The sequence below is a fragment of the Loxodonta africana genome, chromosome 4, assembly GCF_030014295.1.
Source record: "Loxodonta africana isolate mLoxAfr1 chromosome 4, mLoxAfr1.hap2, whole genome shotgun sequence".
In the NCBI taxonomy this organism is placed as follows: Eukaryota; Metazoa; Chordata; class Mammalia; order Proboscidea; family Elephantidae; genus Loxodonta; species Loxodonta africana.
Window position 1 is genome coordinate 9,331,329 of NC_087345.1, and position 23,522 is coordinate 9,354,850.

Sequence of the window (23,522 nt, forward strand, 5' to 3'; positions counted from 1 at the left end):
GAACCGGAGGTCAGGTGAACAGGAGCCAGCTGCAGGATCCAGAGCCAGCAAAAGCCCACGAGCCCTGCCAGAATGTCCATTTGTATTCAATGCAGGCCACGGGACCAAGGAAGCTTCCTTTCAACTGATCACCTACTCACAGCAGATCCCATCAAGAGGGTGATCACATTACATCAAATCTCATCATGGAACTAATCACAACATCATAGGGCTGCCAAACCACTGAGAATCATGGCCCAGACTAGCTGACACACAATCTCAGCCATCACAGCCCTGATGAGATAAAGCATTCCTCCTGACTGTCACGGAAAGGAGAAATGTGCTAAAAGAAAGGGCCAAGATTTTTTGGACACGTGGGGAAGGTCTCAGATAAAAATGGCCACTGCCTTGGCTGCCTAGTGCTGCTGTAACAGAAATACCACTGTGGGTGGCTTTAACAAACAGAAATTATTCACCCCCAGTTTAGGAGCCTAGAGTCCGAGTTCAGGGCACTGGCGCTAGGGTAAGGCTCTCTGTCTGTCAGCTCTAGGGGAAAGCCCTTGTCTCAGCTTCTCTAGCCCCCGTGTTCCTCCAAGTGGCATCTGTGTTTCCCCAGATCTGCTTGCTTGTCTCTGGGCCTGATCTGCTCTTTTTATATCTCAAAAGTGATTGGTTTAAGACACACCCTACGCTGATATGGCCTCATAAACCTAACAAAGAAAACCCTCTTCCGAAATGTGATTATATCCACAGGTATGCAGGGGTTAGGATTCCAACACATTTTGGGGGGACACAGTTCAACTCCTGACAGCCACCTGACATATTTTTTAAAAACTTTTTTTTAAAGCATAAGCCTTGGGTTAGAATCCTGACTCTGCTTTTATCTGCTGTATGATCTGGGGCCAGCTCTTCACTTCTCTGGGACTCAGTTTCTTCATCTGTGAAATGGAGCCATAACGTAGACAGCTCGAAGAGTTTTCTAGCTGCTTTGTCCAAACAGTAGCTATTAACTCCCCATGGCTATTTAACTTCAAATTAGTTACAATTAAATAAAACACAAAGTTCAGTTTCTCAGTCTCACCAGCCGCATTTCAAGCGCTCAATAGCCACATGCGGCCAGTGGCTACTATATTGGATGGTACACCACAGGTACATGGCATTTCCATCATCTCAGAGAGTCCTTTAGGACAGCACGCTGGTCCAGGGCCTTGCTACTCAAAGTGTGGTCCCCAAAAGAGTTCACGGAAGAACAAAAGGGACATGGCCTGAAGCTTGTTAGAAATGCCGAATCACAGGCCCAGCCCAGACTTGCAGAAGCAGAATCCACCTTGACAAGACCTTCTCCCCAGGTGACTAGGTGGGGAGACACCACCTGGCAAGAGGCAGCTCTGTAATAATGGCTGTAGCATCTGCTGGTTTCCGAGCTCTTGCTAAGCCGGGGTCACGTTCTCTCAGGCCTAGGTAGCCAGAGAGCTTCTGTCGAGGTTTCTGCTGACCCCAGGTGCAGGAGGCAGGCCGCAGGGACAGAGTGTTTTAATTCTACCCTGGCCGAGATTTTTTGGCTTGTTGACGCTTCCCATTCTGGAATTAAATCCAACATGAAAATGACATTTTAAAAAACTCATAGGCTTATTTCATAGCAGACACGTCTCTCCATATTTATAGGAGCGGGGAGCAGAGAAAAAAACATAGCAGCTAGAAAATCCTGCTTCCCCCAACTCTTAAATCACCAACTAGTGATTTCTCGAACAACCAAGAGTTTCCCCGATGGTTCCGCGGCCTTGAAAGACTGCAAACGGCTGTGGCCGCACTTTGAGGTGAAAAGAAGGCTCCAGCAAAGCCCCAGACCACGTGTCATTTTTAACACATCGTCTCCATCTGCACAACCGCCAGCCTGGGAGGAGAGCATTACCATCCTCCACTGTACAGGTGAGGGACTGGAGGCTAGGGTAGGTGAGTCCCGGCCTCTAGTCTCACACCTGGGGGACAGGTGAGCTGCGGGTTGGACCTTTGTGTCTGGTCTGACTTGGACCAATGCTGCCGCTTCACCGTGTTCTGTTCCCACCACACCACTTATCAAGCACCTGGTGTTTTCTCGCTCATATGTCTCTTGAGTGGGAGTCTTGGGTGTTTTCCTCCCCTGGTGGCTCACTGGTTAAGCACTCGTCTGCTAACCAAAAGACCGGCGGTTCAAATCCACCAAGAGCTCCACAGGAGAAAGACGTGGGTGTCTGCTTCTGTAAAGATTACAGCCTTGGAAACCCTACAGGGCAGTTCTACCCTGTTCTATAGGGTCACTATGAGTCGGAATGGTCTCGATGGCATGCGTTTGGTTTTTTGTGTCTCCTCAGCTCCTTGCATGAAGTCCAGAACAAGGTAGGTGCTCAACAAACCTTTGCTGAATGAATGAATGAATGCAAACCAATGGCAAGGAGGAGCTCCAGCCTCAGGGCCCTGGATTAGGCTGCCCCTTGGAGCTGGAAGGTCTGCACCCAAGCTCTTCACTTGTTCAAACATTGCCCAAACCCCAAGGCCCACCTCAAGCCCCACCTCCTGCATGACGCCACCCAACTCCCCTGTTGGACATGACCACCCTATTTGTTCCCCATCCTCCTTCTGGCCTCTGCTTCTCCCACCCATCTCGCCGGCCCTGGTTCCTTGCCGGTCCTCAAATGCATCACCAACAATCCAGACTCAAGGCTGCTCCCCCTGCCCAGAACACCCTCCCCAGACATGGGCGCAGCTGGCTCGCTTCACGGTAACCGTGGTAACCAGGTCTCTGCTCATCAGAGGGGCTGGCCCTGCCATCACTCCCTGTTCCCTTACCCTGATCTCCCTTACAGATAACGAATCCGTTTGTCTGTGGCCATGTCTCCTCTCCCTAAACTTCAGCCTCACAGAAACAGGGTCTGTGTTTAGCTGAGGCTGCAGCCCCATGCCTAGAATCATGCCCTAACAGGTGTTCGGCAAACAGCCCCTGAGGAAACGAATGTGGGTATTTCTAATCAAGTGCAGACTGGAAAACAAATGGTAAGGCTGAGGACGATTTTGGGGCAGGATTAAAAACAAGTTACAAAGTGAAACATCAGACAGCAAAGATCCATGAGATGGTGTGGAGAGTGCCCAGGGTAGGCGTGTTCCTTAGTCCTTAGTCCTCCGGAGGATGGAGATGTTAATTCTAGGCTGTGTTAAGCCAGATATGCATATTCAAAAATTTATGAGTACCCACTAAATGAACTGAAAAAGAATGTAGAATCTCCAAACCAGTAGAGGGGAAAAAGAGAAACTTCAATCAATCTAAAAGGGAAGGGGGAAGAAAAAAAGCACAAAATGAATGATAGACATGGCGATGTTCTACATACTGGCAAACACTAACAGAATATTTGATATGATTACTCAAATCCCAAAAACCTTTGCCAAGGTCCTACACAAAGCTCAAAAGTGACAAGGACACAGCTCTACATGGAACCCACAGACAAATAACGTGGGCATCAAACAGACGACAGTAGAAGGATCTACCACAGAAGCTAGGGCAATCATCCTCCCAACAATCAGAGCCATTGGCCGGATACATTTCCCTTTTCACTTTGGTCCCCAGGAAGCTCCCAACTCATAAAGCCCATAGAGCCTGTGTGACCTTGGTGCCAATATTCCAGGCCCTCCCTCTGAGCTGTCCTAATTTCTTTTTTCTAAGCTTGACTCTGAATTTATCTTGCTTACTTTGGACATGGCATCAAGAAAGACCAGTCTCTAGAAAGAGACATCATATTTGGTAAAGTAGAACCAAAAAACCAAACCTGTTGCCATTGAATCGATTCTGACTCATAGTGACCCTGTAGGACAGAGTAGAACTACCCCACAGGGTTTCCAAGGAGCAACTGGTGGATTCAAACTGCCGACCTCTCAGTGAGCAGTCAAGCTCTTAATGAAAAACAAAGGAAACCCTCGATGAGATGGAACAACACAACAGCTATAACAAACGGCTCAAACACACCAATGATCCTGAAAATGGGCGATGACCATGAAGATGGGCGATGACCATGAAGATGGGCGATGACCATGAAGACGGGTGATGACCAAGGAGGCGGGCAAAGACCACGGAGACGGGCAAAGACCACGGAGACGGGCAAAGACCACGGAGACGGGCAATGACCACGGAGACGGGCAAAGACCACGGAGACGGGCAAAGACCACGGAGACGGGCAAAGACCACGGAGACGGGCAATGACCACGGAGGTGGGCAATGATCACGACTGAGAAACATTCCCTTCTGTTATATAGAGCTGACTCAACAGTAACCACCAACAAGCAGTAACAACTTTATCATTGATACCTACCATTTTACCATCCTTGTTTTTATAAACCATCTCAAACCCTTTGAAACAAGATGGGATACAAAGAAGCAAACAAAAAGCCCAAATAACAAAATACACAAAAGAAAACCGATGAAGGACTTTCAGACAGCCCACACCTTTGCAGAGAAGCACGTCTCTACCTTGTTTTATTTTTTTTTTAATTTAAGGTAGAAAGTTTTAAAATGATGATCTTAAAAAAGAAAGAAAAGAACACCATTGCAAAACATCAGTTTGAAATCCCCCCACACACCAGAGAGTCTCATTTCATTTCAAAGCCACTCTGTTGTAAATAGATAATTAGCACTTAAACACACCTTTCAAGGGGTTTATACATTAACATGAAAATACTGTTTAATTATGGCGGCCAAAATCGCTTGACTACAACTTAGAATTTGAGATTTTTCATCTTTATTAGAAGTTAATTTCCTCCTTTTTAGCCCCTAAAACACAATTTGGCTTCGTGAGGACTTTTTTTGATGAGGAATATGGAAAATTAATTTTTCAGATGAACACCAAACCTCTGCTCCACGGTTCATCCATTTTTTATCTGAGCATCGATCTTCCTCTCTCGCTAGTCAAAGACCCTGTTTACCAGTCACGGTGACTACCAAAAAAACAAAAAACGGTTGCCACTGAGTAGAGTGCAACTGAGCCGGAAGGTCTCTGGAGCCTGGAGCTGCTTAACCCCCTGAGCATTTCGGCCATTCCTGGGGGAGGCCACCATCCCCCACGTGGGGGAGGGAAGACGTTTCAGCGCCCTGGAGAGAAGGCCAGCAGTGCTTGGGGAAACCAGGAGAGTACCTGCCTGACGACTCGGCCACCCCGCACCCACCGCAGCGTGCCCCAGGGCAGTCCCGCATAGGGCGGGGGACACGTATGAGGGCTGAGGCTACCCAGGGACAGTCTTCAGGCCTGATACACAAACCCAGAGATGCTCCAGGACGCTCCGCAGTGGACGTCAGAAGTGACAGCCACATGGCGAGGTCTTACAGAGTGGAATATAAGAAGAGACAGGTTGTGGAGCAACACGTGGTAACACACCGCCAGGGGCAGAGCTGAGCAATAGAGGGAGCGTGTCCCATGAGAGCGGGGTGGTAAGAAGTGGCCAGGGTGCAGACGGAGGTCAAAAATCAAAAAACAAGAGCAAAGCAGGACTGCACGGGCTGCCCGGTCCAAGAGCCATGACTGCTCAACCCTCCACATCGGGGTCCCTTTCCCCCCAAAGGAAGAGACTAAGTCTGACGGAGTGGCCTCCCTGGGAAGCCGCTACCTGGGAGGGAGACAGAGGGGAAAATAGTCACCTTCTAGCTGCAGCTGAAAAAAAGAAGTCTCTTTTTTACAAATCGTAGTACTTTCTGTGTCTGTCATCAGCTTCCTGTCCCAGTTGGGCGAGGAGAGGTCCCACCTGCCCCTTCTGACCCCTAGCCTCCACCAGGAGCCCCACCTGTACTGAGAAGGTGCTCCTTCCACCTGCTCTTGAGCTGAAATACAAAGAGGCCAAAACCCCAACCATATCCTTTGCCGTGGAGTCTATTCCAACTCACAGGGACCCTATAGGACAGAGTAGAACTGCCCCATAAGGTTTCCAAGGTTATAAATCTTTATGGAAGCAGATTGCCACATCTTTCTCCAGCTGGTAGGTTCGAACCGCCAAGATTTTGCATTGCAGCAGAGCACTTAACCACTGTGCCACCAGAGATCCCTCGCAAGGAGGCAGAACAGCCCATTTCTGCAGCCAGCCCCCCCACCCCTGGGGCTTGGGCCTCCAACACAAGTGGCAAACGAGGCCAGAACCAAAGCCACTGCCTCGAAATGAATTCTCCCTTTCCCTCCCTCTCCCTTCCTCCCTCACAGATTTTAATTAAGGGTTTACTTGCAAAAGACCTAGCTCCATTTAACGAAATCCTTGGACCCCTTTTATATTGTCTTATATATCGTTTTGTGCTAGAGCGCTGGTAAAAAGTTAATTATAACTTCTAAATACTCCATTACCGGGCCCTCGCCTCCCTCCCCGGCCTAATTCCACTGAGGGCACAGCCACTCAATTAACCAGCTCCTTTTTTTTTTTTTTTTTGTGGGCTTCACAGACCCCCGCCCCCAGCTCCATTCAATGTCCACCCAGCTCCCCTCGGTGGCGGGCTGGGCTCTGAGTACGCAGGGGGACCAGGGCATGGTCTCCGCCCTGGCGGGGCGCAGGATCCTGCAGCAGGAAAGGAAGCCTGGCAGGGCAGCGGCTCGGCAGGTGACATAATGAGTCGGGGGGGTGGACAGTGGGAGGGATGGGTAGGATGTAGAACGGACAACAGCGGGGCCAGGATGACAACAGATGTCAGGTGACATCAGACTTGAGGGAGGGGAGGAGGGGGACAGGGTGCTGTGGCTGCGGGTTCTCAATGCCACACAGGTGGCACCTGATTACATAGCCAACGGGATGGGTCAGGGGTTTGGGGGTTCAGTTTGTGATATAACGGAGCTGCAGTCTCATCTGGGAAGGCCAAGTGGCTATGCAGGCTGGGCCCCAGACGGCGGGCAGATGGAGGCGCCCTGCAGGTCAGGTAGGGGGAGAGCAGGGGTCTGGGTGAGCATCGCACTTCTGGAAAGGATATGGAGAGGCTCAGGGATGTCCTGGGAGGAGGCTCTTCACGGGCAGGAGGAGGATGGAGAAGCAGTCGGAGAAGGGGTGCCCAGAGAGGCTACAGTACAGACCCTGGAGAAGAGCTCAATTAGACGTGTGTCGCACCTGGTGCCGCAAAGGGGTGAGAACAGAAGGGCGAGAACGAGCCTCCCTGCAGTCATTCCCGAGGGCACTGTAAGGGTGAGGGCCGGCGGCCAGGCTGCAGAGCAGGGCGGGGGAGCAAGGGCGGTACCTGCCAGTCACAGCAGCTGGCTCTATGGCTTCTTGCCAATCCAGGCTCGGAGGCATGAGTGTCACTCACGGAGACAGCAGCAGGACCTGGGCTGGTGTGCTTGCCTCAGGGAAGACGTGAGGGTGCCAGGGCCTCCAGGTCAGCTGACGGCCTCTGCAATCACAGCTGGAGGCAGGTCCTGAGGGCACGGCCTCTCCACGTGGATTCAGCACCTGTACCCACCTGGGATACCTGGCCTCCTCAGTTGGTCCAGGTGACCTGTAGCCTCAGCTCTAATGACTCATCCTAAGATGCCCAGCTTGGCCTCCACTCCGTGAGCCTCTTCCGTCCACACTCTCTATGTCCCCCGTTGCCACAGCGATGGACCACACTCACCGTCACTGCCCTGCCCTGCCCAGCTCGGGGGCCAGCCACACCACCCTCTTGGAGCCCCTGTTTGCTGCTGTCCCACCCACAGGCAACCCGTTGTGCTGCCCTGGGTCCGGTCACCCAGCTCACAGCCCTCACTCTCATTCATCTGGGGTCCACACGCTGCCATCCAAGGCTCCCAGGGCTGACAGGGCTGGCACTGCGGACGAAGCCTCAGCTCACAGGTCTCCTTGTGTCTGCTCTTCCACTGCAATCCCGAATGGCCTTTGAAAACACTCCCTGACATAAAATCCTCCAAACCCCCTTCACACTTAGAATCACTCCCCAGACTCCTGTCCCAGGCCCATGAGGGCTACATGAACCGGCACCCGCCTCTTCCTCAAACTCCTCAAACTCCCGCCTCCCTTGCTCTGTTTCCTCCTCCTCTCTGTTTCTACCCCAGGGCCTTTGCACCAGCTCTGCCCTCTGCTGGAAGCCTCCTCCCCCAGCTGGGCACAAGGCTGCCCGAATTTCACCTCTCAGGCCTCGCCCAAGGGCACCTCCTCCAGGAGGCCTTCCCTGACCACCCAGCTGAGCCATCGTCACTCAGTCACCATCACGTCCCCTGGGTCAGTTCTCAGCAGACACTTGTCACCCTGGCAGCTCTCTTACTGCTTCTGCGTGCATTTATGATCCACTGCCTTCCTTCGCTGGAACATGGGCTCACTCCCTGCTCCTCCCCAGTGTCTAGAACAGGCCTGCACACAGCGGGGTCTCGGTGAGGTATATGGAATGGCAGAATGATGTTTCCTTCCAGTCTCGTTTCTCTCTGTGTGTGTGTGTGTGTGTGTGTGTGTGTGAACTGTTGACGCAAGTCAGATCATACGTCAACACTCTCAGAAAGCCTACACTTTTCACAACTGGCCGCCTTTGCACACGCTAAACCAGGAAACCAGTTGCTGTCGATTTGACGCCAACTCACAGTGACCCCATGTGTGTCAGAGAACTGTGCTCCACAGGGCTTCCAATGGCTGATTTTCGGAAACAGATCACCAGACTTTTCTTCCGAGGCACCTCTGGGTAGACTCCAGCCTCCAACCTTTCAGTCAGCAGCCGAGAGCGTTAATTGTTTGCACCACCCTGGGGCTCCTTACACATGCACCCCCTCTTCTCCCTGCTACTCAGTTTCACGGCTCAGATCAAACGTCCCCCTTCCTGGGCAGCCCCCTGGTCCCCTACCCCATACCCAGGGGAGCCCTGATCTGGCAAACGCCGGTTCGCGGGAGCAATAATCATGTTCACACAGCACTTCAGAGTTTAGAAAACTCGATTGTTTCATCCGTCCTATTGGAGCCTCAGAACAACCTCGAGGGCGGCAGGACACAGGAGCCTGGCGACTCCTGTTTAAAATGAGGCCACGGAAACTCAGAGAGGTCACGTGGTTGCCACAGTCACCCAGGCAGCAAGCAGATGTCCAGCATCTGGCCCCAAACAGCGCCATCTGGACCTTTGTTGTTGTTAGGTGTTGTTAAGGATTGATTATGTCCCCCCAAAAATGTGTGTACCAACTTGGTTAGGCCATGATTGCCATTACTGTGTGGTTGTCCTCCATTTTGTGATTGTAATTTTATGTTAAAAGGATTAGGGCGGGATTGTAACACTACCCTTCCTCAGGTCACCTCCCTGCTCCAAGATAAAGGGAGTTCCCCTAGGGTGTGGCCTGCACCACCTTTTATCTTACAAGAGATAAAAAGAAAGGGAAGCAAGCAGAGAGTTGGGGACCTCATGCCACCAAGAAACCAGCGCCAGCAGCAGAGCACGTCCTTTGGACCCAGGGTCCCTGCACCTGAGGAGCTCCTCGACCAGGGACATTCCCCCAGAGCCGATAGAGAGAGAAAGCTGTCCCTTGAAGCTGACGCTTTGAATTTGGACTTGTAGCCTACTTTACTGTGAGGAAACAAATTTCTCTTTGTTAAAGCCATCCACTTGTGTATCTCCGTTATAGCAGCACTAGACGACTAAGACAGGTGCTGTCGAGTCGGTTCCGACTCATCGAGACCCCATGTACAACAGAGCTAGACACTGCCTGGTCCTGAGCCATCCTCACAATCGTTGCTATGTTTGAGCCCATTGTTGCAGCCACTTGGTGAATCTCATCGAGGGTCTTTCTCTTTTTCGCTCACCCTCCATTTTACCAAGCATGATGTCCTTCTCTAGGGACCTGTCCCTCCTGATAACATGTCCAAAGTAAGTGAGACGAAGTCTCGCCATCCTTGCTTCTAAGGAGCATTCTGGTTGTACTTCTTCCAAGACAAACTTTTCCGTTCTTCTGGCAGTCGGTGGTATATTCAATATTCTTCCCCAACACCGTAATTCAAAGACATATTCCTTATTCATTGTCCAGCTTTCGCATTCATATGAGGTGACTGAAAATACCACGGCTTGGGTCAGGCACACCTTAGTCCTCAAAGTGACATCTTTGCTTTTGAACACTCGAAAGGGTCTGTTGCAGTAGATTTGCCCAATGCACTATGTCATTTGATTTCTTAACTGCTGCTTCTATGGGTGTTGATTGTGGATCCAAGTAAAATGAAATCCTTAGCAACTTCAATCTTCTGTTTATCACGATGTTGCTCATTGGTCCAGTTGTGAGGGTTTTTGTTTTCTTTATGTTGAGATATAATTCATACTGAGGCTGTGGTCTTTGATCTTGAAGTAAGTGCTTCAAGTCCTCTTCACTTTCAGCAAGCAGGGTTGTGTCATCTGCATAACGCAGGTTGCTAATGAGTCTTCCTCCAATCCTGATGCCCCGTTTTCTTCATATACTCCAGCTTCTCAGATTATTTGCTCAGCATACAGATTAAATAGGTATGGTGAAAGGGTACAACCCTGACGCACACCTTCCCTAATTTTAAAGCATGCAGTATCCCCTTGTACCGTTCGAATGACTGCCTCTTGGTCTATGTACAGGTTCCTCATGAGCACAATTAAGTGTTCCAAAATTCCCATTCTTCGCAGTGTTATCCATAGTTTGCTATGATCCACACAGTCGAATGCCTTTGCATAGTCAATAAAACACAGGTAAACATCCTTCTGGTATTCTCTGCTTTCAGCCAGGATCCATCTGACATCAGCAATGATATCCCTGGTTCCACATCCTCTTCTGAACCTGGCTTGAATTTCTGGCAGTTCCCTGTCAGTATACTGCTGCAACCACTATTTAATGACCTTCAGCGAAATCTTACTTATAGGTGATATTAATGATACCATTCAGTAACTTCCACATGCTGTTGGATCACCTTTCTTTGGAATGGGCACAAATATTGATCTCTTCCAGTCAGTTGGCCAGGTAGCTGCCCTCCATATTTCTTGGCAAAGATGAGTGAGCACTTCCAGCGCTACATCCGTTTGCTGTACCCTGACACGTACTAAAGGCTAGACCTGTAGTTCATCCAGTATTTACCCCTTTAAGTCAAATCAGAGATGTTTCTGAAGGATGAGAAGAACAGGAGAGGCAATACAGAGGAGATGCCACAAGCTTGGCTCTGGAGTCCAACTGCCTGGGTTTCAGTTCCAGCTCTGCCACTTACTAGCTCTGTGACCTTGGGCCAGTTACTCTACTTCTCTGGGCCTTCGTTTTCTCCTCTGTAAAATGGGGATAACAATAACCCCTGCCTGATTCCACCGTCAGGAGAATTACATGAGCCAACAACATACAAAGGGGCTAGAAGAGTGCCCTACACAAATTAAACGCTCAGTAAACACTAGCTATATATAAAAACCACCACCCACCTGTCAGCTTGTCATACCGTGGGGGCTCGCGTGTTGCTGTCATGCTGGAAGCTATGCCACCGGTATTTCAAATACCAGCAGGGCTACGTATGGTGGGCAGGCTTCAGCAGAGCTTCCAGACTAAGAGAGACTAAGAAGAAAGGCCTGGCATTCTACTTCCAAATATTAGCCAGTGAAAACCCTATGGATCACAACAGAACATGGTCTGGTATAGTGCTGGAAGATGAGCCCCTAGGTTGGAAGGCACTCAAAATACACAGTGGCCACAACAATGGATTCATTCGTACCAAAGATCATGACGATGATGCAGGACCAGGCAACATTTCACTTGTCGTACGTGGGCTGCTGTGAGTCAGAGCCAACTCAATGGCAACTAACGACATATGCAAAAACCCACCTGTCCAGGTGTGCCTAATGAGTGCACAGCGCATCTCCAGGCCACAACCACCCACTCCCTGGGGGCTCGAAACGCCGGCGCGCTGAGGGGAACCTCCCTTTGAGCAGTGGGCAAGCTCCCCAAAGAGCCAGCGGCAAACGGGCCTCCGTCAACCAGCTCCTACTTCAGCTCTCACCCAGGAGCAAATCCCGAAGAGGCCTCGGCTCCCTTGATCAGCCGAAGGCCCGGCACCTGACTCTTCGAGGCCCACCCCCATCAGAGTGGCAAGTACTGACATCTGCAAACACTTCAAGGCAGCAAAGAGGACAGGCCCTGGCACAAGGAGCCTTTAGCAAAAGGAAGGCCCCTTTGTCAACTCACATCCCTCCCTCGTAATAACCCAGGCAAATAGAAAAAGATCTCCAACAAGTGCAAATGATGAAACAGGCCCCCCGTTCCCGCGGCACGCTGCTCTTATGTCTGCTGAGAGATAGTTAACCGGTGGCTATCGAGTCAGTTCCCACTCCTCGCGACCCCATGTGTGTCAGGGTAGAACTGTGCTCCACACGCACACGCACACACACACACACACACACACAGAACCGTGGTCCACAGGTTCTTCAATGGCTGATTTTTCAGAAGCAGATCGCCAGGCCTTTCTTCCAAGGCACCTCTGGGTGGACTTGAATCTCCCAGCTTTGGGTTACAAGCAAGCACATTCACTGTTTGCACCACCCAGGGACTCCAAGGGGCAGGCAGAGAGACCTTTCTAAATTACTCATCTAAACATGCCGGCCCTCCCAGGCAAAAAGCCCTTCCCTGGGTCCCAGTCAACATGAGAATATGGTCACGATCGGGCTCTGTCCCTCCTTCCAGGTCCAGCACGTCCTCCTGAGCCCCCGCTCCAGCCACTCCACATCATTCCTTTTTTCAAGTTCCCACTGCCAGGTCTCTGCCCGAAACAGCTGCCTTCCCCAGGGGCAGACTCCCAACTCCTGTGTCAAAGCCCAGGGGCACAGTCAATTTCCCACAAGGCCTTCGCCTGTCCCCAGGGAAACCCGCCACCCACCCTGGCTGGGAGTCCACAGCGCTGGGTGCCCACACCCATTTCACACGCAGTGGTTTTGCCCAGTCACTCACTCAGCATTTGCGGGAACACGCCCAGGGCCAGGGTGTACACCAGAGACGGTCCCCACCCTTGGGGACCTCAGGGCAGGCAATCTCCTCCTCTGTCAACAGGTATAATATAACAGCCACCTCAGACAGCTGTTGCCAGACATAAGCAATGGAGCAGAGAGACTGCCTGCCCATGCCTGGCACATAGTAGGTGCTCAGCCAACAGTGAGCGTGGAGATTTGCCATGGAAACTGACTCTTGAGTCAGCCAAGAGACCCGCAGGAGCCGAGCGGGAATATGAACCAGCCTCCAAGAGATGTCCCCTGCGGGGGAGACAGCCCAGGCCTGGACAGGCCCTCCAGCCTCTCCCCCGCCTCGGCCACCCCACAGAAGCCCTCTCCCGCCTCCACACGTTTCAGTCCACATGGAGGCTGTCATTAGAATTTCCCATCTGAAAAATCAATATTTAAAGCTCCCAGTCTGCCAAGCAGAGGCGAAGGCTTTGCATGTAAGCATTTGTCTCAACTGGCAAAGCTGGGCCTGTCCCTCACTCCAGCCGCCCCGCCTCACTCCAGCCTCTGCGCGCCAGCTCCAGCCAACCACACAGCGGGGCACCCTGGGCAGGTGGGGACCACCTGGCAGCCTCGAGGGGCTCTCACAGAGGTGACCGCCCACACCCACATCTCCACGGCAGCAGGCTGACCACCCGTGGCCATCTATCTGTCCCTGGGGAGGTGGCAGAGGTGCGCGTGTGAGCTCCCTCCAGATTCCAAGGCTGGGGGCTGTTCCCGGGGACACCCCAGGTTTCTCTTTCTTTTCTATTTTGGAAAAAAGTAAAGAACCAAAAACAGAAGCCAGGGGCTTTCGTGAAAACCATGGCCCACACCTGGTTCCCTGGAGCCCCTGGGGGACCACAGAGCCCTAAGATCCCCTCCCTGGGGAGCAGCTGACACCAGCCCTGACACCACCATGTCCAGAGAGGCATCCATTCATTCACTCATTCAGCTATTCATTCATTCAACAATTCTTTATTGAATAAATTGTTGAATGAATTCTTCTCCAGGCACTGGGGACTGGACGGACACACAAGCAGACAAAGAGAACCTGGGAGAATCCCACAAACAAATCGAAAGTTACAACCAGGACAGGTGCTGGGCTAGGAAAGGACCGAGGTGTGGCTCCCAAGGTATGAGGGCCAAGGGGGGGCTCCTGAAAGGGTCCGAGCAGCCTGGGTATCAGGGGGCTTCCGAGGGGAGGTAAACAGGCAGACAGAGGCCGAGGAGGGGACCGGGCACAGCGGGGAGGAAGGCTGCCAGGCAGAAGGGGCTCCTGACCCGGTACGGTGGGCCAGGTGGGGACCTACCAAGCCACTCGTTGAACTTCTTCACCTCGCTCGGCAGCCCCAGCTCCGTGAAGTCACCTGCGTGGATGAGCACATCGCCATAGGGCATCTGGATGGGGTCGGTCCTCGAGTGGGTGTCGGAGACGCAGACAAAGCGGGTGTAGCCAGGCGGTTTGGGGGCGTCGTGAGGCACCGGGTCCACCCTGCAGGAGAGAGGACACACGGGTCACGGGGCCCGTGTCCTCCGACCCCTATGACACTCCCACGATGCACCTACTCCTGGGTCTCCACAACTCACTCAGAGTTCCCTACCCCCACACGGACTGAGCCCCCACTCTAACACATACAGAGCCCCACCCTAACACACACCCCCCACCCTAACACAAACCGACCCCCCACCCTAACACACACTGACCTCCCATCCTAATACACTGACCCCCCACCCTAACACACGCTCACCCCCACCCTAACACACACTGACCCCCACCTAACACACACTCAACCCCACCCTAGCACACACTCATTCCCGACCCTAGCACACATCGACCCCCACCCTAACACAAACCGACCCCCCAACCTAACACACACTGACCTCCCATCCTAATACACTGACCCCCACCCTAGCACACATTCACCCCCCACCCTAACACACACTCACCCCCACCCTAACAAACACCCCCACCCTAACATACACTCACCCCCACCCTAATACACTGACCTCCTACCCTAAAACACACCAACCCCCACCCTAACACACACTCACCCCCCTCCCCTAGCATGTACTGAGCCCCCAGCCTCCAGGTCAGGCCCACCCTGTTGGAATTCTGCCTCTTGCACTCCCTAGCCAGGCAAACATTTTTCCCAGAGCCTCAGCTTACCCCTCTGGGACTTGGGCACCTCAGAGGGTTGTCGTGACAAGCACTTGGAACGGAGCCTGGCCTTGAACCCACAAGAAGCTCCTGTATTATAACTGACCTGCTGTTGCACTAAAGGGTACGCTTCCCATCTTCTAGTCTTTATCCCTTGAGCTAAGGGGCCTCTTTAGATTTTTTTTCCTACTTGCCACTTCCCCTGAAATGGGGACACCACAGAGACACCGTGTATCTGTTTATGTATTGTACAGATGTTGTTGTTAGCTGCCATCGGATCAGCCCCTGGCTCATGGCGACCCCGTGCAGGACGGGACGAAGTGCGGCCAGGTCCTGTGCCACCCAGATGGTCAGTCTCGGATTGGACCATTGTGGTCCACAGGGTTTTCACTGGCTGATTTTTGGAAGTAGCTCACCAGGCCTTTCTCCCTGGTCTGTCTTAGTCTGGAAGCCTGCTAAAACCTGTCCACCACAGGTGACCCTGCTGGTGTTTGAAGTACCAGGGACATAGCTTCCAGCATCACAGCAACACCAAGCCTCCATGACGGGTGGGTGGTGGTTACACGTGAGGTGCACTGGCCAGGAATCGAACCCCGGTCTCCCGCATGAAAGGGGGGATTCTACCACGGAACCACCACCATCTCACCGTATGTACACCTATGCTTTAGACATAAAAAGAGTGGGATTCCTCCCTCCTCCAAGAACCAGTTTCCACCCCCTTGGGAATGATGTCCCCACACTGAAAACGCACCACCTCAAGTCTGAGGTCCACTCGAAAGAGCAGACTCCGAGGGGGCCATTTCCCGCGAACATGGAGAGAAATCAAGGCGCTCAGAGTGGGGGGCAATTTTGGAAACTATGAGAGGATCTCATCAATTTTAGAACAAGGGCCTTCCAGAGTCCTGAACGGGCACAGACCTGGAATCAGAAGCCAGGGTTCAAATCCCAGCTCTGCCACTTACTACCGCTGTGTGACCTTCAGCTAACACCAGGCCTCAGTTTGCTCAGCTGTAAAATGGGCACACTCAGACAGTTACAAAGGGCTGCACGGATGGGTGTCAACTCCTGTTCCTCGGGAGCCCACCCCAGCCCGCTCCTGACACAGGACAAGCAAGGAGCTCACAGTTATTCTCACTGAACCCAGCTTCCTGACTCCCAGGACAGGGCTCCCCCACCACTCTTTGCCTCCCCAGCTGAATGATTGCGCCAGACTCAAAACTCTTAAAAATAATGCAATGACATTTCAACGAGCAGCACTCTCCAAATGAGTATGCCACTCCAGGAGTTGTGTTTAAATCTAATTATGCGGCAAACCAAAAGCGGTGCCGTATCAGTTACATAAATACTTTTAAAGACATCTTTCTAATTATCCTTTTTTTTTTTTTTTTTGTCAGACAATATACTTCGAAGAAATTTTATTAACACCTTACAAGAGGCATGGGTTCAGCATGCTAATATACAGGGTGCTTCAGCATGCCTAATCCGCGCCGTCGGAGGCGCCGAGCCAGCCGCCCTGACCACCGAGGCACACGCTAGGGCCTTCCTGGGGGCTGTGAAGCCAAGTCTGAATCCCAGCAGGTCAGAGTGAGAGGGACTGGGGAAAGTAACACTCCCCGAAAGGGTCCAATAGCCACCAGACAGGAAGGTGCTGGGAGTTTGTCCTTTGCCCTCTTCATTCATTCATTCATTCATTCATTCATTCAACACAGCATGTCCTGAGCTCCCACTGTGTGCCACCCCTGAGCTCAATGCTGGAGACACCAGAAGCCCCAGGCTGTGGCAGAAACAGAGCTGGCTGGACAGTGACAATACGGTCGCCAGCTTCAACAGGGCAGCAGAGGGGTTGGGGGCCAGAGAAGGCCCTCAGCCGACCTGGGGCCCCAGAAGCTTCCTGAAGGAGGTGATGCTTGAGCTGGTCTGGAAGCTGAAATCTCCCTCGCAGTAATTCCCGCCACTCCTCTGCCCTCTGGAGCCCCCAACACCCTCCCCCTCAAGTGACAGTCTTGCAGGTAGAACTGACCTCCATCTACTTCACATCCTGCCTGCTCCCAAGGCGACTGGACCCAGGACAGCTGGTCACTGCTGGGCTGGCCTAGGGCCCAGCTACGGGCCTGACCCAGAAGCAGACGTGAGCCAACCAGCGGTTCCCTCCACCCATCTCTCCCTGTCTTTCTCTCTGTCTCTCTGGAATCCGGCCCAGAAAGCACAGAGGAAATCTCCCAGCTGGCGAAGGAGCCAACATTGCGAGGATGCTACAAGGTAACAGAGACGAAGTCAAGGAGAGACAAAGAAGGGAGACAGAGGGAGAGATAGGGATGCCAGCCCCAGATCCACCTCGGGCCCGGCACTCCCTCCTCCAAAAAGCCCCCTTAGCGGAGGAGCCTGAGTGGCCATGGCTTCCACCACCCACGACAAGCCCACCATGCACGGTGCGTGCTCCGAGGGTCTGCACTGGGCTGGGCCTACGCTGCGCTGAGCTCTTTAATTAACTGCTCTTATTTCCCTACACCCCGAGGCTCTGAGCACCGTGAAGACGCAAGCCTAATAATCCCCAGAGAAAAAACTAAAGACTTTTATTTCCCAGCACAGTCCTCCAGCTATTTGCATTGTAACGAATGTTCAACTCTTGAAATGCAACCGGCAGGATATCGGTGACGGTGATGCTGCCCAGGTATTGAGAGTGCATTACTGCCGAACACTTCACAGGCATTCGCTCCCCTCACCCTCACTCCCACACGACCATCTAGGCACCCTGGCTGTCCCCATTTTACAGATGAGGAAACTGTGGCTCAGAAAGGCCGACTTGCCCACACTCTCAGCTATGGAAATCTGTGGAGCTGGGATTTGAAGTTGTTTTATTCCAGAGCTTGCCTCAGGCCCTACCTCATTTCATTTAATCCATCAATGGACAAGTGCATATTGAGTGCCCCCTAAATGTCTGGCCCCTGCGAGGTGTTGGGGATATTCCTGCAGATAAGACACTCTTGAAGGGCACCCACATGGGGCACACAGAAATCCCGCCTGTGTTTGGGAACAGGGGAAAAGGCTGGAAGAGGTGAGATATGCAGAAAGAGAGAGCATATGAGAACGCTTAATTGTGCTCGTGAGGAATCTGTACACAGATCAAGAGGCAGTTGTTCAGATAGAACGAGGGGATACTATGTGGTTTAAAGTCAGGAAAGGTGTGCGTCAGGGTTGTATTCTTTCACCATGCCTATTGAATCTGTATGCTGAACAAATATTCCGAGAAACTGGACTATATGAAGAAGAATGGGGCATCAGGATTGGAGGAAGACTCATTAACAACCTGCGTTATGCAGATGACACAACCTTGCTTGCTAAAAGTGAAGAAGACTTGAAGCACTTACTGATGAAGATCAAAGACCACAGCCTTCAGTTTGGATTGCACCTCAACATAAAGAAAACAAAAATCCTCACAACTGGACCAATGAGCAACATCATGATAAACGGAGAAAAGACTGAAGTTGTCAAGGATTTCATTTTACTTGGATCCACAATCAACAGGCATGGAAGCAGCAGTCAAGAAATCAAAAGACGCATTGCATTGGGTAAATCTGCTGCAAAGGACCTCTTCAAGGTGTTGAAGAGCAAAGATGTCACCTTGAAGACTAAGGTGCACCTGACCCAAGCCATGGTATTTTCAATCGCATCATACGCATGTGAAAGCTGGACAATGAATAAGGAAGACCAAAGAATTGAAGTCTTTGAATTGTGGTGTTGGCGAAGAATATTGAAAATAGTACGGACTGCCAGAAGAACGAACAAATCTGTCTTGGAAGAAGGACAACCAGGTTGCTCCTTAGAAGCAAAGATGGCGAAACTATGTCTTACATATTTTGGACATGTTGTCAGGAGGGATCAGTCCGTGGAGAAGGACATCATGCTTGGTAAAGTTGAGGGTCAGCAAAAAAGAGAAAGACCCTCAACGAGATGGACTGACACAGTGGCTGCAAAAATGGGCTCAAGCATAACAACAATTGTGACCGTGGCGCAGGACTGGGCAGTGTTTCGTTCTGTGGTACACAGGGTCGCTAGGAGTTAGAACTCACTCGACAGCACCTAACAACAACATGAGAGGTGAGAGGGCTTGACAGCATCATTGGACTCCAAGGTCCAGCTGTGCCTGAAGCTGGATCCAAACCTGAACTTCCTAGCTAATCACTTAAGTAAGCAAACTCCTTAACACAGTTGAGTTGGGTTTCTGACACACGCGATGGCCAAACTCTGAGTAAAAGCTGAGTCACAGCAGCCTGGGGGTAACTGAGGCTCAGACAAGTTAGGCTCATGCCCAAACTCCAAGCTAGGAAGTTAACAAGTAGAACTTGAACCTGAGTCTTCGCTAACAAGCATTTGAGCATCTAGCCCCAACACCTTCATATGACAAGAAAAACAAGACTCAGCGGGCACCAGAAAGAAGGCAGAGAACCAAATGTTTCGTGTTCCCTGGAGCGAATCCCGATTTGTCCAGGCCCCTGCCTGCTGGGGTCGCCCTGCGCCAGGCCACGGCTCTCTGAAGCCGGTCCCCAGCTCTCCTGAGTGTCTCCTGCTACTGCAGTCTGGCAGTGGATGTCCCGACAGGAGTCATGGCTGCTGAATCAGTGCAGAATAAAGAACGTGGCCCGTGGTGCCCAGATCTCGGCCCCGGCTCTGCGGCCTCCTCCTTGCTATGTCCTGTGACCTCCCCCCCGCCGCCCCCAGCCTCCATCCACCTCCACACGACAGGGGCAGCCCCTCACTGTCTGTAAATTGCCTTCATGGCTTTCACCCCGCTGTGAAAGTGTGCCTGGCCCCGGTCTTGGGCCTCTCCCCCATAACCCTCGGCTCCCTGGAAATGTGACTCCTGGCATTAAAACCCCACCCAGGCACCAGAAACGGAGGCTGTCGCCCCCATTATCCGGTTCCTGGGGAGGTGGGGGCTCTGAAGGCCCATGCAGGCCAGAGGACCCCTCCCTTCATAGAGGCTCCAACAATGTGTCCAGCTGTGTGACTGGGCATTCGGTACAGGGACCTCTAGTCCAGACCTCTCGTTTACAAATGGGGAAACTGAGGCCCAGGGAGGGGCGGTCCCTGGCTGGCTCAGCATCGCACAACGGCTGCCCTGACTCCCTGGACAGGGCTCCTCCCACACACAAACCACTGGGTCCAAGGTGACAAAGAGGCGTAGATCCTCCACCCCAACCACACAGCCCCGTGTCCCCCGCCTGCCCTTCCTGCCCCCATCCCGGCCTTTGCACCTAGAATGACCGGCTCCCCTTAGGTCAAAGTATCGTTCACCCTCAAAGCCCAGTGTGATGCCGCTGCCCCCAGGAAGCCCTCCTTGATGCCCCAATGCACTTGCTGGGCTTTGCTGCCTGGCCACGCTCTGACCCTCCCTTCCCCTTCTGTCATGGTGCAGGCTCTGGGGTAGGGCCCCATGCTGGAGCAGGGCAATGACACTCAGGAAATGGTCGCACAGATGGAGGTGCGACACAAACTGAGACGCAGGTCAGCAAGGAAGGAGGCTCTGAGCCCCTAGAGCTGGAGCGGGGTGTGAGCTAGTCACTGCCCTAGGGAGGTGACACCTGGGCTAAGCTCACAGATGCTTCGGTGTTAGCAGGGCAGAGTAGGGAAGCATCCTTTAGGCAGAGGGAAAGGCATGTGCCCGAGGCAGTAGGAAGAATGGAATGTTCTGGAAACGAGGTGGGCTGAGTCTGGAGCCCAGCAGGAGAGGGATACAGGATGAGAGCTCCCTGCCCTGCCCCTGGCCCGCCCCAACACCATCACCCCCCCAGGCCCACTGTCACCCTGTCTCCCAGAGTCCTCTCAGGGGAGGACATGCTGAGGGCCACAGGGTCCCAGCGTGAACCCAGCTTTCTGCCCTGCACTGGGCCCAGGCTCCTTGGCTCACCTTCTGAAGCCTTGGTTACCTCATCTGGGGAAGGGGGGTCAGGCTGCTGGTATGGCAGTGCTGGGGGCTGCAGACAATATGCACAAAAGGGGCCAGTCCAGGTCTGGGGCACGGTAGGGCCCCCTCTCCCTCGGCCACATCTTCCCAGGACCACATGAGCCTGAGGTACTCAGAGTGTCTTTAATGGGACAGCTTGAGTCTCCACCAACACCACTGTTTTAAAAGCTGGAGAAGGAGTCTCTATGCCAGGCTCCAAGCCCCCACAAGGGACTATACCACAGACCCGTATAGCCTTGGCCCTCACAGCACTTGCTCTTGCCTTCCCACCTACCCCAAAGCCATTGCCTGCCTGCCCACCCACCTAGGGGCTGCCACTTGGTCTCCAAGGCCCAGTTCTGGAGACTCATGGCTCAGACAGAGGCAGCCTCGTTACCAGCAGGGTCTCTGGGGGCAACTGCATAAATCACACAGCACGCGGGAAGGCCACGTTTGCACCGTCACTGTTGTCATTAAATATAAATTGTGGATTTATTCAATAAGGCCCCCTTGCTCCCTTGCCCTAGAGACCCAGGGCGGCCATCAATCACAGGCCAGGGAGGGGCCTTGTCCTCCTGCCTCCCTCCACAGGCTGGACTCTCCATGGAGACCTGCACACAGCACGCTCAGGACGTGGAGCCTGAATAAGGGGGGCAGTGACAGCTCTCCCCCCCACCCCAAGATGCTGCAGCAGCTTTGCCCAGCTTTGTGCAAAGCTCTGTTTCAAAGCCCAGTGGCCTGGCAGACAGCAAGGGAGTACTGGACCAGGAGTCCAGAATCTGAGCTCAGAGCATGCAAGGTCTTCTGGGACCTGCCCAAAGCCCCTGCTGCCTCTGGGCTCCACTGCCCATGGAAGCCCCGCTCAGGAGGTGGCAGCCCACCCAGAGCAGTGCAGGCTGGGCGTGACCAGCTGTGACATCACAGGAAAGCCACTAAACTTTCTCTCCACGGCACCTGCCGCTACCTGTTTCATGTGCTGGTGTGCACTTTCTCACCTTTGCTAACAGTTTGTCGCCCACCAGATGTCAGTGAGGGCAGGGGCGTGTCTGTGACCACTGGTGTGTCCTGAGCACCTAGCCCAGGGCTGGCGTGTGCTAATAACGTTGAACATTGGTGACATGCCTGGCCCTGCTCTGTGGATCTAATTGTTTAACTCTCAGTATTACCATTAGCCCTGGGTGGTACACAAAGTTAACGCACTCAGCTGCTGACTGAAAGGTTCAAGGTTGTACTCCACCCAGGGGCACTGCAGAAGAAAGGCCTGGCAATCTACGTCTGAGAAAATCAGCCATCGAAAACTCCACACAGCACAGTTCGACTCTGACACACGTGGTGTTGCCATGAGTCAGACTGGACTTGACAACAACTGGTTTGGTTCTTTTATTTTTGTTACTCTTAGCAGCATTTTATAGGTTGGGAAACAGAGGCACCAACAGGTGTAAGCCCCACAGGTCAGGGCCAAGCCAGGATTCAAATGTAGCAGCCAGCTCGGAGGCGGCATTCCTGACCAATGTGCTATGCGGCTGCTCAAAGACTGCGTGAAGGAACACGTGATGAAGAAGCCTCAGATGCTCTTGGGTTAAATGGGGTAATAACCACACTGTCATTTGGTCATTCACTCCTCTTCCTCGGACACAGCCTGGCCAACAAGTGCTGCAGCAGCTTCTGCGTGGGCAGCTTTGTCCAGTTCTCCAGCCGCCCTTCTCCCAGCCACCTCGGACTCTGACTTGCTGGCCCACTTCCTCCTCATGGTCCCTCCCAACTTGCTACCCCACCCCATCCTCCTCTCTGGGTCTCAATCTAGAAGTCCCCTTCTCCAGAGACTGTCCCATCACCTCCCTGGCTGGCTGTTCTCTTAAGGATGCAGTGCTCCCTAAGGCAGGCGTCGGCCTGGATCTGGCAGAGCACTGTAATGACAGCTTTCTGGGGTTAAGCAAACAGTTAGGTGCTCAACTACAAACAAAAAGGTTGGTGGTTCAAACCCACCTAGAGGTACCTTGGACGAAAGGCCTGGAGACCTGCTTCCAAAAGGTCACAGCCTTGAAAATCCTATGGAGCACAGTTCTGCTCCAGCACACATGGGGTCGCCATGAGTCAGAGTCAACACGACAAATTAACAAAAACTGTGGTTATTATCTATGGTGCTGGGGATCCCTCTGAGGTGGGCGTTGGAACAGACAGACCCACGAACCCCACCTGCTCTGCTGAGGCCCAGGTGCTTGTTCCATCCCCACTGGGGCAGGAGTCCAGCCCTGAATCTAGGGACCTTGGCCTTGACCCACCCAGCTGGAGGGCTGGCCCCACTAAGGAAACTGGAAGTAGCTTCCGCAGTAGAAATCTACCAAAAAATAAAGTCAGCAGCTACCGACTGTCAGCCTTGCAGCCCCCATGAATTCTGAAGCAAGCACCGTGGGAAGATGGTGTTCCCAGCGCTGCAGCCCACCCCAGGCCTGGCGGCTGCCTGCCTTCCCAAATCTTTCTCTGAACAACAATCTCTCTGCACCCACCCTTGCCAAGGAGGACGGTCCTGAGGG

General features: G+C 52.8%; 1 protein-coding gene across 1 annotated transcript in view; it reads right to left on the reverse strand.

The window, feature by feature from the left end:
• Nucleotides 1-23,522, reverse strand: part of MPPED1 (metallophosphoesterase domain containing 1) — an 80,602-nt gene that overhangs the window by 55,464 nt on the left and 1,616 nt on the right. Inside the window, exon 2 of the mRNA XM_064285214.1 lies at nucleotides 14,197-14,378. Coding sequence (XP_064141284.1) covers nucleotides 14,197-14,378 — 182 coding nt within the window. The remainder of the gene's footprint in view (nucleotides 1-14,196; nucleotides 14,379-23,522) is intronic.